Raw genomic sequence first — 14,434 nt, forward strand, 5'->3', positions numbered from 1 at the left:
ATGTTAATCCAGGATTGCTTATATGATCAAAGATGTCTCCAACTCGGATGTGACTCACGATGGATGTGAATGTAAGATTTAAACCATAAACTCCAGTCAGCCAACTGACATGACAGTTGTGCTGCCTTACACAAAATAACAACTGTATATAGGTCATACGAGAATTTATTGTGACATGATGTGACAGGAAACATAAAACTTACAAAGGATTGTTCTAGACGTCTCAACTCGGCAAGACTTAGTTGCAAACATGTACAGAGAAAAGTAAAATACATACTTAAAAGTAGCTGTAGAAAAATTTAAAAGGAACTGCAATACACATCCTATGCCGGACGGCTGAAAATACAGATTGATTTATCAATGTCACCACTGAATTACATTGACAAATATACACCTTAAAACAATACAAACCGACTTGCCATTACCACAGGGTGAAGTGATGATCTACCGGTTGGACTCAACACGGTGAATACTAGACAAATGTTGACACTGATCAAACACTAAACTGATAACACAGATTAAAGCAAGGTGCTTGTTACTGTCTGTCAAATCACTTCTCTCAACCTATGATGGGGGCTGACGAGAAACACAGCTTCATGATGAATGGGTTCTTGCCAGCTGAAAACAACAAACAAAGCTTAGACTCTTCATCTTCCTGGGCCTGTTTCACAACACAACCTTAGCACTACCAATGTTGTGACTCCCCTCTTTACCAAATATTTACAAAGACAATTTATGGATAACTTCTTTTCTTGACTGTCATGGCGACGTTTCGGTATAGATCCTTAAACTGTTGTCAATCAAGGATCATAAGGATTTATACCAAAACTTTGCCTTTACTGTAAAATAAAGAAGTTGTTATCAATACATTGCGTCAACTTTTGTCATCCTTCAACTTCTAAGAAATGCCAATCAAACACACACAATTCAAATATTTCCGTCTTATCTGTTTCTTGGAACAGGGCCAAGTACCAATAAAAATGGCTTGCTTAACTACCAACATCTGTTGAAACTAATATGTTGGCATTTTAAGTGTTAGAGTTGGGTTTAACGCCACTTTTAACAGTATTCCAGTTATATCACAGCGTGTCAGCTTAATGTGGGAGGAAAGCCTGAAGTGATGCAGGTCTCATACATTTACCATTTCAGTGAAACCCACGAGCACGGGTACGGTGCTGACAAACCTAGAAACATAATCGGGGCAAACCGGGATTCGAACCCACAATCATAGGTTTCTGGCATGCCATTGGGCGCCATTCCTCACAACGAATCGCAGTGCCTTAGACAACTGGGCCACCGGTGCCCCCCTTGGCATTGTAAGAAAACAAGCACCTTAAAGAACGGGACAGTGCTGACATAAGTCTGGAGTGTTATGAAGATGTCAACCGCCTGACTCCCCTAACAAGGGACACACTACACTTGAAATACAGTGTTGGAGGTTCAAAAAAGGACCAATAGACTGAAAACTGATGTTTACTAGTTCAGGTGGACATAGATGGGTATAATAATAAAATAACAATCTGTACGTACCAACTGAACCTGGGTTTTCAACTGGTGTATGATTACACATCACTAGTGCTTCCACAGCATCGGCTTTGTTATCAAACTCTGCAAGACCCGACGAGCTCCTCTCTGCTGGGAAAACAGCAAATCATCTTCATAGGAATGTACCTGTCATATACTTGTGGTTGGTACAGGTCAAATCAGTGCTATTAAGGCCTTGACAGCCATCTCAAATAAGATGTAGAATTTGTTAAAAGCAGATAAAGCAGTACTCAAATGAAGGAAATACAGACACCTTGCTTTTAATCATCACAAAACTATTGGAATTGCAGGAGAGCAATGTTACTTGACACATCAAAACTACTCCAGGGAATCAGTGCTGAGTGAACAAACATTTTAAACTGACAGAAAAACACTTACTCTTGGAAGGAAACAATTTGACTTGCATTGGTTTCTTTACTTCAGCTTTCTCAAAAATCTGGAAACAATGAAAATGCCATGACAACACATACATGAAGAACAATGCATATGTTCAAACAGAAGACATGTTAACAATTGAGTCCAGACACTTCAAGTCTTTGGGAAGAATCATTAAAAACATTGAATGATGACCATGTTGTAAGCTGTTACACATTGCACAGATCTGGTTTAGTATATATAACAGTGCATAGTAATGAAAGCAAACCTTTTCAATATCCTCTGCTGTGATGCCAGGTGGGGTATTGAAGAAATGCAACACTTTTGCCGGGCCCTGGACTCTTGAAGAAGGTTAAGGAAAGTATCACAGCACATCATACCTAAACATTCCTTCTGTATAGTAAAGATGACCGTTTTACCTAATGTATCTCAAACACTGCTTCTTGGTTTGTTTGTTATTTAATGCTGAACTAAGCAACATTCCAGCTATATGATGACAGTCTGTAAATAATCAAGTCTGGTCCAGGCAATCTGACATTAGCATCAAATCCACGCAATTGGATACGAAACAAAATCAGCGAGACTGACCATCTGTCAGTAGCCTCTTACGACATGCATAGTCGCCTCGTATGGCAAGCATGGGTTGCTGAAAACCTATTCTCTACATAATCTTCACGGGTCTGCTTCATGGTACAGAGATGAATAAAAGCGTATACAAACTTCAATTTGTAGTATTGAGCACATTGATGTATTGTTCCAAGCTTAGATTTAGGCAAAAACATTGGACAACATTTTTCTCTCCAGGGACAAAAGAACATGCTATTTATTTAGTTCCAAACTGTTGTCATGTGGTGACTGCAATTTGTGAAGGATATTGTTCTTCTTGGCTGCCTCTGGGTTAGTGAAGCGGTTGTTCCTGTTGCCCATGAAGTCCATGTAGGAGGGTGTTCCATCGGGCAGCTCATGGGGGTTCATCACATCCTGAAGGAATGCTTGTTTTGAAGGGCTGAAAACACAAAGAAAACATGGTCAGAAACATCGTTTGAAGGACATCCCTTTAATTGCATAAAGACAATAACACAACAAAATCTCAACAACTTAACTTCTTTTTGACAAAATTTGTTTTTTTTGTACCACTAGCTTCTCTTAATTTTTTTCTGACAAAGACGTGCAGTTTAACTTTTAACTGAGGAAATGTATGAGTAGTTCAAGTCAACTGATGCATACTGGTCTCTAGGTCAAGACAATTTGTGATATCAACATCAGGGTTGAGACATACCTGAGCTGCATCTTGTTGTCGAAGAAGAATGTGTTGTGCAGGTTGAGGATCGCTCGTTCCACAGACATGCCGTCACCAAGCTGAACCATGGCAGAACCTTCCTTGCTCTTCAGGAACTTCACCTGCAGGAACAGGTCATGAACAATTTCAGGACACTTGGAAGACATAACTCACATCATATGGATCTTAAACCGATATTACTAATCAGAAGTTGGGAACCTAAGACTTAAGACACTTTGCCTAAATCACTGCAGTATGCATTTGCTCAGCAAATGAGAAAATCACAAACTTTAGGAGTCCTATTCATCCCACTATAAACGAATGAGGTGACTGAACTGAGGACAATTAGAATAACTTACCCTGACAACGTTGCCATAGAGACAGAAGAGATTAAAGAGCCTCTCACAGTTGAGCTTGGCCATGTTGAGACCGTACACCATGACTACAGCTCCTTGTTGGCTGCTGCTTGGGGGGCCCATCATGCCCTGGTCAGGGTAGTGCTGAGGGGGGCCGTAACGATCCTACAACCAACAGTGGCCACATCAAAGAAACATCCTCCAATCTTCACCTGTCTACCCCCTTTGACACAGTTTACCCTCGACTTGAGCACTTCCATATCATAAGATTCTTTAGCATACTCTTAGGACAGAGACCTCTAAACTTTGAATTTGAACCAGGATGACCTCATGATACAACTATCAAAACATATTGCATGACCATCGTACCTGTCTGTGACCGTATCTGTCAGGAGGGCCATTGTATGGAGCACCTCGTGGAGATGGCCCTGGGCCATAGCCACTGTCATACTCCTGTTCATAATAGCCTGATGGACCTGCCCCGTAGCCCCCACCATAGCCACCCCCACTGCCACCATGGGCAGTGTGCCCACTCCCCCCTCGGTTGAAGTCTGGGCCATCTATAAAACAAGTGGACGATTAATAAACAAATAAATAAAACCTATTTATTTCAGTTACTTGAGAAATGGTTGTAATCAACAGAACTGAAGGTTTAATGATTGACTGTATGGTATGATAGTAGAATGTAACTTAAACATTGTCATTGTTTTCCTTTACAGGGTACTTTGTGCAACGAGGTGGTGATGAACACCGAATGTGTGGAATGTGTTGCAACTCAACAGCATGCAGTAACACATATGAGATTTATCACATACCATGCATACCGGGGCCCTCTTCTACCATTCCATCTAAACACAACAGTTAAGGGATTTACAACATACCCCTGACTTGAGATTGCATAGAGATGGGGGGATGGGTTGTGTAGGCTACTATAACCATCATGTTACTACACAATAACTAGGTCAGGAGAATAAATCTTTTCCGAGACTTTTATCTGTTCAATTATTCAAATTTTAAAATGGATGCCAGCTGATGAATATCATAAAACAAATTTAAGACCATTTGGTCAAAATAAACGTGTTATGTAAAAACTTGACGAAGCCGTCAGAATAAAACTGTTAATCAAATTGTTCAACTTTATACAATCCTATAGCTGTTATACACACTGATCTGGCTGTTTCTGAATGTATGTTTCAATGTTCAAGTGATAGATTTATGTAAGCAATACGTACTGTATGGAGTAGGGCCTCCTCCCATCCTTGGGTCCGCCAACAGGGGCTGGCCTCGATGACCTCCCTGGTCCGCACCTGAAAGACACCTTCAGCTTAATTGACATCTAATTCGGGTCTATCAATATTCCTTAGCATTTTCTGGTGTTGGCAAATACAATTTCCTCCAACAACAATCTAAGATGCCCAAAAGGTTGATTTAACAGTTTCTTGGCACCATGCTCAGATCCAAACAGTGGAACCAGAGAAGGGCTTTATTCGAGCCTCATTCTGGATCCTTTAATGGTATAGTACCTGGGTAAACTCCATGACATCAATTACCGGTATGCATCATACTTTCAAAACAGTAGCATTGATGAAACAAATCATTAGGGCACAATGAAAATTCCCAAGTGAGCTGCAAAAAAGATTTCAGCAAATCTTCAAAAATTTACAGTAAGATCAGTATATATGTACCCAGGATTATCAGATCTTCACATTGTTCACACTTTACATGATCATTCTTTACTATGCAGTATTTAATCCAAAGTCTTGAAATTAGGTTATTCATATTTCAATGATTTTTAAGAGTGGTTATTTCACTAAAAGTCTCAGAATTTGGGATGAAACACAAACAAGGCATTTAAATGTGATGCCTGCTGTTGTCAAATCAGACAGTGAGGGAAGGGAGATAATCCTGATGGGAACATATCAAAATCACCATTACAAGTGGAGGATATTTCTACATATGAACATTACAGCAGTACAAAACAGATAGGTTGTACAAGTAGGAAGAGACTGTTACATGAAAGTAAGCACCAGTTTGAGTACCATCTACTGTGACCCACAGCTTAACGAAGGACAGGCTTTACCAGTTATCTCCCTTGATGCAGGAAGTCTACAGAAGTCCCGAGGCAAGAAGCACCTTGAACACACATCCAGGGGAGGGGCACGTAGCACCTCCTACTTACAACCCTCTCCAGGTGCTTGGTTTCATCTCATGCCCTTGGCCAGTTGTGACCGACCCTGTTCAAGGTACAATCAATTGAAATTATCAGTTTTTATCTGTCTGTCAGCCTGTTTGAAGTAAAGTGTGTTTCTGCTGTGAGTCTTGATGTTCTTCGAGTATGAGCTTGCACAGGTTTGCTGACAATTCTGATAGTACTGCAAGATGTATTGTGTTCAGTCTTCAAGTGACTACCTGTGCCAACATGTATATCTCTACTGCATATTTCACACTTGCAGGCATTGTCTTGTGCTTATCCTTCGGTGTCACGTGTAACTGCTACACAGTGATGTATTTCTGTTTGACAAGCTGAGGAGGGTCTTGTGTTCTGTCCTACTACTGTCCTATGTTTGTGTCGTGGCAACCTGGCAGGCTACTGGGGCTGCATTGACTGCCGACACTGCTGAGGCAGTGAATCCTCGTGTGACTGTTATGGAGATGGTTGTTGTGAAGGGCTGCAGGAAGGGTCAAGCTGTACCTAATGGTTGCCCACAAAGTAGGGAAGGAAGCCTGCTGGCCATGTGACAATGTATGGAGCTGTCATCATCTGTCCTATAGCTGTAGGGAGTCTGAGATGGCAGACAGAATTGAGCCGGCTCACAGTATTGGGTCAGCTGTTGCCTCGTGTACATAGGGGTGTATTGTAAAGATAGTTTCAAACATTCTACTTCTGTCTAGAGTAAGGAAGAGCTGTAATGTTAGTAATGTAGTATAAGATCATTGCAAAGCAAAGACCTTTTGTTCATATGCAGTAATCAAAGACAAAGTCAGTATTAGAGAAAGGCAGTTAACAATCAAAGTTACCAAAGAATGTACAACTTGCATAATGTGATCATAACACGTTACATACTTCTTTGGCATGCAATAAAAAATGGACATCTGTAAATATCTGAATGCAAAAGACATGGAGAAATCCACTAAGCTTGTACAATTTAACTCTTGGCCATGTGGTACATCGGACTCGTAGCATGCAAAGAACGACTGAACCAGGTCTACGGCACCCATTACAAGCTGACAGATTCAAAGCAATCTGGGACAAGAATAGTTGGTTGTATGTGATGAGAGCATTTCCCTGGGAAAAACAAATGTTTCCAAATATTGCATGGATTATGGAGAAACTGTTTCAAAAAGGATGTCATTCTGCCTTTCCTCAAACATGTGACTAACACAATGTATGTCTCCCAAATTGATTTGAAATTTGTGATCATGCAAGTGAAAATAAGTTCATAGTAATCGTGACATTAGATACATTCTTGGTGGCCATATTTGCAAATGGCAACTGTGACATGTATATATACAAATATTGCCATGTAAATGTTGCACGAAAAATGTGTTGATCTCAAAACAATAGGGGTAATGTTTCTCATCTGTACACAGGTCCTACAGATGGAAGCAATATGTAGATTCATTGTTGTGTTATGTTCGACATATAATACAAGCGAAGATCATGTACAGTAAAATGTGTGAACTGACAATATTAAAACAAGACATTCACTGACTAATACACAAGAAGCTTAATAAGCCATTCAACACTTATGAAAATGGCAGTATCACTTACATGGTCTACTAATGAAACGAGAACACTGTACTGTTTTCTGTTCAGTTACTTTTCTGTTGCTTAATCCAAATAGGAAATAACAAAGCAGTCCTGACAAATCCATAACTGAACTTACTCAAACTTATCACCACAAAAGCACTAACTGCAACAAGTGCTAAAAGTAATATACATCAAGGTGAAAATATCTAGGACTAACAGGAAAGATTATTGAACATGTCGAAGTGTCTTTCCTTCATGTATTACTTGACAGAAGGCCATTTTAAGTTATTCTTACCTAGGTTGGGATTGGTATAATCTCGGCTCTCGTTATCATTCCGCACAACATTCAGACGTGTTGGCTGCAAGGAAGATTTGAATGATCATGAATTTAGCAATCATTGAAAGATACAGGTATACAGACTTGACTCTTGGCGTCATTGTCAGCTGAAATGTTAGAATATGGACTATCTGAGCTTACATGACCAAATATGTGTTTACTGGAGTCACGTTTCAGATGAGTGGCTGACATCAAGACTAAATGAGACTTGAAATGAATAAAATCAGAAATATAAAGACTACAGTCCATTTCATCATATCATTTCTGTAAATGAGTAAGTGGCGTCCTTGTACTAACATAAGGGAGATTATTGCTTATTGCCAATCAGCAGTCTTGCAACTGTTGACGGCGACTGTACCAAGATAAACAGGATACCTGTTTTTTAAGGACATTATGAAGACATTTAGGCATGCGTAGTTTTCTCCATTTGAACGCTGCTCCTCAAGTACTCACCTTGGCATACTCTATCTTGAGGGTGCAGCACCCAGAGTAGATGTCGGCCCCATTCAGGGACTGTTTGCCCCGCTTAGCAGACTCAACACTGTCAAATCTTGGAAGGTTAAGGGCAACAGACAGACAAGTTTTCTGGACATGGAACTGATCAGTGGTGCATACAATTTATGAGATGTGGGGTTGTAGTGGGTTCAACAGGTCTAGTAGAGCCATTAACATTGTCACAACTACAAAATACAGAAGTCATACACTTGCACATTGATTTTGAGTGAGTGAGAGAGACGGGCTAAATGCCGCTTTGAACGTCCAAGACATTTACCATTTTGATCAAACTTACGAGCATGTCTATGGTGCTGACAAACTGAGAATCATAATTGGGATGAACCAGGATTCGAAAACATGATCATAGGTTTCTTATGTGCCCAAGGGATGCAACTCTGCATAGCGAATTGCAAAGCAAGGAATAATATGTTTTCAGCAATCAATAGATGGATTGAATGGAAGATACCAGGGATGTATCTAGGCTTCCAAACAAAGTGACCTTGGCAGGTAAATTGGGGGGAAACTTCATTTGATCCAAGACTTAAAAACAACAACAAAACAATTGGTTCTCAGGCAATGTTTTTTGAAAATAGAGTGCAGGCGGGGGTTGTATTTCTTTGGGCTTGTTCAAACTAGTATGTAACCATGGTAACCAAATAAACAGTTGTGTACAATTAACCTGGGCAAGGGCCTCCTACATACAGAGCTCCAGATAACTTTTTGACAAATGAGTTTTCACTCTAGGGTTTCTATTTTGATTGGTTATTACATTTTTCATTGGGTAACCAATATTTTTTCACTCATCCATTCATCACTATTGGATATTTCCCAAAATTAGTGAACATTTTTTTTAAGATTTAAAAAAATGAAATAATGTTTTAGATGTATATTACTGTTCTAAATATATAGGCTTGACTATGAAAGTAAATTAGCTCCTTTGTACGCATGCTGAAAAAGCTTAATTGGGTATTTATGCGAGCTATTTTTATACATTTGTGTTTTTCATTTAATGCATGTGTTTCAGTACGCATGTTAATTGAAAGTAATTGGGTTTTGAATATTGGGGATTTTACGTAAATACATTGCTTATCTGTAGCTCTGTACATAAATGTATTCCTTGAGTAAAATACTGGAATACAGTGTTTGACTACCATTGGATTTGGAATATTGAAGGATATTTTTTGGTTTTTAAAAAAAATGGAAATAAAAATGAAACGTGCAATGAACTTTATGATGCGGGCGGTGCCTGAGAACCAAGACTTTTTGTTTGCCGAAATTGGGATTTTTAAAGTAATATTTCCTTAAATTCAGAGGTAGTTAAACATTGTATTTTAACATTGCTTTCAATGAAATGAAGCCTCTTCTACAGGTCACAATCAGTGAAATGCAACATATGCAAAACTTAACATCAGTGATAACTAGATTAATAACATGAATTGGATGTCTTCAAATCATATTTAGGAATAAGTATCAACATTTGCTGAAGACTTGGGACCAAATATCGACCTCTGTGCAGGTTTAGGTAAGTCCCTGGATACAATACAAATGTCAGGAAAACGATTGCTAGAAATTCAAATAGGTGGGAGTGACTTTTGCAATGAGCATTTTCCCATGAATTTATTTTCAACACCAAATCTCATCACCAGCTGAGATAAGACAAAGGATACTCGACCATAGCCTGAACACCATTCTTCTTGAAGATGACAATTCTGAGAACTTGTCCATATGGACTGCAGATAGTGTGCATCACATCCTGAAACCAAGAGTGTTGATGTTGCAACTTGTACATCACACCAGCAATATAACACTTGTGTCACAGCAGCAGGGAAACCAAACTAGGCTCACAGTGGTACATAACTGTCAACACCCATCCATACATTATGACAACTAGACAGAGCAACTGACAGAACTATTCATCTTAGGAGCACAAGACAACCCCGCCCCTCCCAGCTGTCTGTGACAAGCATTGTGGGACATTCTGCTGAATTCCCCAAGTGAACCTGGGAATGCTATATGACAAAGTCATATCCACCGGCAGGATAGAGAGATGAGCGTGTACACTTGCCAACATGTGGTCATTCCAAGTGAAATTAGATGAACCTACCACTGTGATGGGGTACTGAGGGTTGAGGATGGTGAACAGCAGCACGTGGTTCGCAGGTCGGGTATCCTCAGGGTCTCTGCAACAGGATGCAGTCATCTTACCAATACAGGGACACATGTAACATAACTAAACAGATCAGAATTGCTTTAGGCAACATATCCATAAGGCTAGATCACATCAGACAAGTTGTCACATGAGTGACAATACCACACACTGTTCACAGAGCAAGTTCCATAACCACAGAGAACACCTTACCATGCCTTACAAATATTACGGATGTTAGCATTTAATGTTGCTCATTTTCATAATCATCTTAATATAAAATCTTAATATAAAATCTAAACATGCTTTCATGGATTTGCATAAATGCCTTTGTTTATTCGGAGTAAATTACTCACACAGAGTTAAGGAACAATGCGACTATAGCATGGCATGATGGACGATGTCTAGTGTCTGCCCACAACCTTCAGTGTACAAAATGAAGGATGGTCCCTGACGTTTGCTCCTATCATCTGGGAATTGTGGGAGCCCTTAAATTTGTGATGTTTAACATCAGGGTTATGTTAATATTTAACAGGGCATACATACCCAGGTCTCTGAATCTTTTGGCTTGTGGAGAAGTTGAAGAATGCAGGCTGAGCTGCCACGTAAATAGCACTAGTCTGAAATGTCAAAACATGGAAATAGAACCAGAAATATACATCATGTTGACAAAACATTCACGTTAATAGAGAAAAGTTTTATTACATTACTTTCATCTTGATGATGAAATACAAATGAATCATTCAGGCGTATCTATATTGGAAAATAAATCGTACCTGAGCATAATCTACACAGTTCCGTGCACCAGTGATTTTCTGTAACAGAAAACATGCACAGATTAATTCATGGTTATCAAAGAACTCATGTCAAATAAAAACTTAATAGCAAAACAATCTAACTTCTTATCTTGACAGACCCCGAGACAGTGATCTTTTTCATAGCTTTCCCTAGCAGGATAAAGATTCTACTTTCCCAATGGTTGGTCCATATATGCTAATAATACATGATCTAGGGACCTGTACATGCTTTTTGTGGCAAATATCTTATATTCTGATTATGAACCTTATCAATCTGTGAACTACAGAGATTAGTATGACTCTTGCTAGGAACATCAGATATTAACTTGCAAAGACCTCACTCATCTGAAGCATTTTCAGGATACCTTAGTTCACAAAATGTGCTGTAAATTAAAGAAACTACCCCATACTGTACTAGCAGGACTAGGTTCCACACTATCCTCACAGCCTTTACCTCGAATTCTATGAGTGCTTGTCTCTTTCTTGGCATCATAATCACATCTCTGAAAGAAAATGTGAGAATATTTGACAACTTTCATACTTTTACCCATTACAATGAAGCCATTCTCATTCTGAGTAAAACTTGTAGATCAACTTTATAAATCTGTTCCTGTGGAACAAAATGTAATGGATCAATATAAAGGTGCTTCATGAGAATGTCTTAACATTCTGTGTAGCTACATACTTAGTATTCAGTATAGATAAATCTACATTATTTTATGTGATATCAATAATAGCATTATCATTTTCATTACAGATATGTGACACCAGTGTAGAATGCAACATTTATATAACACGGCGTCTATACCTGACAGTTCCAAAGTGCTGGACAGCTTCTACCAGATCTGCTTCTATAGCCGACTCTGACAGGCCTCGCACATGCACCACACAAGATGGTGCGGGTTTATGCGGATCATCAAATTTTTCCTACAACACAGAAACAAATGATGTATCAGTAAACATTGAAGGGTTAGGTAGTTAAGGGAATTCTAGCCTACACCATGTACATGGTTAATGTAGGATTGTAGTAAGAATATTGTTCACATGTTTGCTATTAACAGATCAACTTGATCAACATATAACGAAATCTTAATGTCAATCAGTCAAAACATTTAACATGTACAACTATCAAACATGTCTCAGTGGACATTGTGTAAACCAAGGTTTGTCTGATAAAACCGTTACTGGTACGTTATTGGGAGCACATTTTGGGCATTTTGAAGGAGACCAGCGTTCTCAATCTCAAAGAGAGGGTTGGCTTCGACTTGAAAAACTTCTTATAAAGCATTAATTATGTTAACATGGTTAAGGAGCCACTAGAATAGTTTGTCATAACAATGATAAATGTCTGTGACCATATAAATAAAAACCCTTCATATGGAACTACTGTATAAAATGCAGTTTTAAAAAGAAATATGGCGTCCTGTCCCACATGACAAGTTAGTTGATAGGTGAAATCAATAACAATATAAGAAAATGTGTTTTCTAAGTTACTTGCCAATAAAACAATTATGAAGTGGATATCCTGTTGTGAAAACGCATATGTGAAACTTCATATATATATATATATATATTCATTTTGCAAGAACAAAGTGTGTTGGTTACTGAAGTTGGTCATTGGGAACAATCATCTAGTAGACTCAAGTTTAGGCACAGACCATCTTCCCGGGGCCAAACTAGGCTGGAATTACTGGGCTCGATCGTAGCGCCACCAGTGGCTATTACCAGTTATGTCCCTTATAAGCCTCTCCTATGGACTAATCAGATTCTACTTCACGTGTCACTTGTGTTTGCTTCACACAAAATGGTGGCGCCCAGTCAGGACGATCTGATCGATAATCAAGATCTATATTGTGATAAAATGGGCCTTACATAGCGAAATGCATCAAATCATGTGAGCACCTTGATTAAAAACATAAGATTTGGAAAATATCTGCTGACGAGTTGGCAGTGCACATGCTTTGCAATCCAGCAATCAACCGAAATCTGCACGACAGTTTACGAACCAGATTTTGATTTCAGTGCGCGATTTTGATTGGACTATGTATAGACTCGTTAGCCCAGCCGAAATGTAACTCCATAATACCAGCCTAGTTCGGCAAGGGTGGAAACTGGACTTTTAAAGTCAGTTAACTCTCTTGCCTCGGGAAGATGGGCAGAGACTGATGATTGTTCCCAATGTATCACACCCATTGAATCATATTAATTCCACTGAAACATATTGCTACTTAGATGCATGTGCTGTTTCTAGGTGCATCACAACATCAATTATAAAACACATTTTGACGACCTGGGACTGTCAGTTAGACACTATACCCATCTGGAAATTTGAAAACTGGTTTCAACACGATGGGAATGCCTTGACTAGCCATGTAAGCTGCTATTCCAATCAGGAAAGCATAAATCATAATATTGGCAGAACTAATGGGGCTGAAATGCCTAAGTGGAGCCTTGAATCTTTACTTCATTATTTTGAATGTCGACTGCCGATGTATGGAAGCTAATGCAAAAGCAGTTATTTCAGTTTCAAAGTCTAAAAGATTATACAACTGATTATGTAGGTGTAACAAAAAAATTAAGATTTACTGGCCTTTGGCTTCACTTCCTCTTTATCATCCATTTTATGTGGTCTAATTTTAATTGCCGTCCATCTAAATATGAAATTTAGAGCAAACTTTTATCCACAATCAATGAAGAAATCAATCATTCAGCAGGTGAAAAGGAGGATATCTGAATACGGATTGAACAATGAAATCTTATGACGACCAACATGGCCGGAAACCATGCCGCTCGAAGAGGATCATGGGAACCACTTTCCTATGCAGTCTACACCTTTTACAGATTTTGACCTATTTCTATACCCCTCTACACTATTTTACAAGCATATTCATGAAACATATTGCATTAGACCGCTTTCTTGTTAAGGATGGATTTCAAAGGCATTTACAGGTAGCAAAATCTTCAACCAAATAGAAAAACGTAGATTACTGGGGCGCGGACGACTACCAACGCCTAGACCTGACCTACTTTTACATTTTCAACCAAACAACCGGAAATTTAAAAAAGTGAACGCAGAACATTTAACAACAAGGAAAATCTGTTCTGAACAGCATGTTGCAGATACCATTGATCCAGGCATTCCGAGCATTCCATCATCTGTTCTCTGTCTCTTTGAAAGGTGACCGTCGTACGACATCTTGGAAAATGGATTGTAGGTGGCGCTTTCGAAGAATGGGGAGGTAAGCTAAATAGTCCATCAAATTATACCACTAGAAAATATTACCTCGCACGAAGAGACGGAACATGTATCGTAACGCTAAACAAGTGTACATGTTTTTCGTATATTTCACACT

General features: G+C 39.0%; 1 protein-coding gene across 4 annotated transcripts; it reads right to left on the reverse strand.

The window, feature by feature from the left end:
- Positions 1–151: 151 nt before the first annotated feature.
- LOC124140640 (heterogeneous nuclear ribonucleoprotein L-like) lies at positions 152–14,336 on the reverse strand. 4 transcript variants are annotated; one of them, XM_046508314.2, is made up of 20 exons: positions 14,206–14,320; positions 13,672–13,732; positions 11,890–12,008; positions 11,536–11,584; positions 11,061–11,099; positions 10,831–10,904; positions 10,243–10,318; positions 9,806–9,891; positions 8,097–8,193; positions 7,602–7,665; positions 4,788–4,862; positions 4,371–4,403; positions 3,925–4,115; positions 3,559–3,720; positions 3,200–3,321; positions 2,796–2,926; positions 2,189–2,262; positions 1,924–1,981; positions 1,531–1,635; positions 152–618 (listed from the first exon to the last, which is right to left on the reverse strand). In XM_046508314.2, exons 2-20 carry the CDS (start codon positions 13,699–13,701, stop codon positions 560–562), a joined length of 1,644 nt encoding a protein of 547 aa, XP_046364270.1. In that variant the 5' UTR covers positions 13,702–13,732; positions 14,206–14,320; the 3' UTR covers positions 152–559. The 4 variants fall into 4 exon arrangements, with proteins under 4 accessions (XP_046364270.1, XP_046364267.1, XP_046364268.1 ...); XM_046508311.2 differs by lacking the exon at positions 13,672–13,732 and having other exon boundaries at positions 14,206–14,336; XM_046508312.2 differs by lacking the exon at positions 13,672–13,732 and having other exon boundaries at positions 1,531–1,632; positions 14,206–14,303.
- Between the last annotated feature and the right edge of the window lie 98 nt (positions 14,337–14,434).

The sequence above is a fragment of the Haliotis rufescens genome, unplaced genomic scaffold, assembly GCF_023055435.1.
Source record: "Haliotis rufescens isolate VD_foot unplaced genomic scaffold, xgHalRufe1.0.p SCAF_51, whole genome shotgun sequence".
In the NCBI taxonomy this organism is placed as follows: domain Eukaryota; kingdom Metazoa; phylum Mollusca; class Gastropoda; order Lepetellida; family Haliotidae; genus Haliotis; species Haliotis rufescens.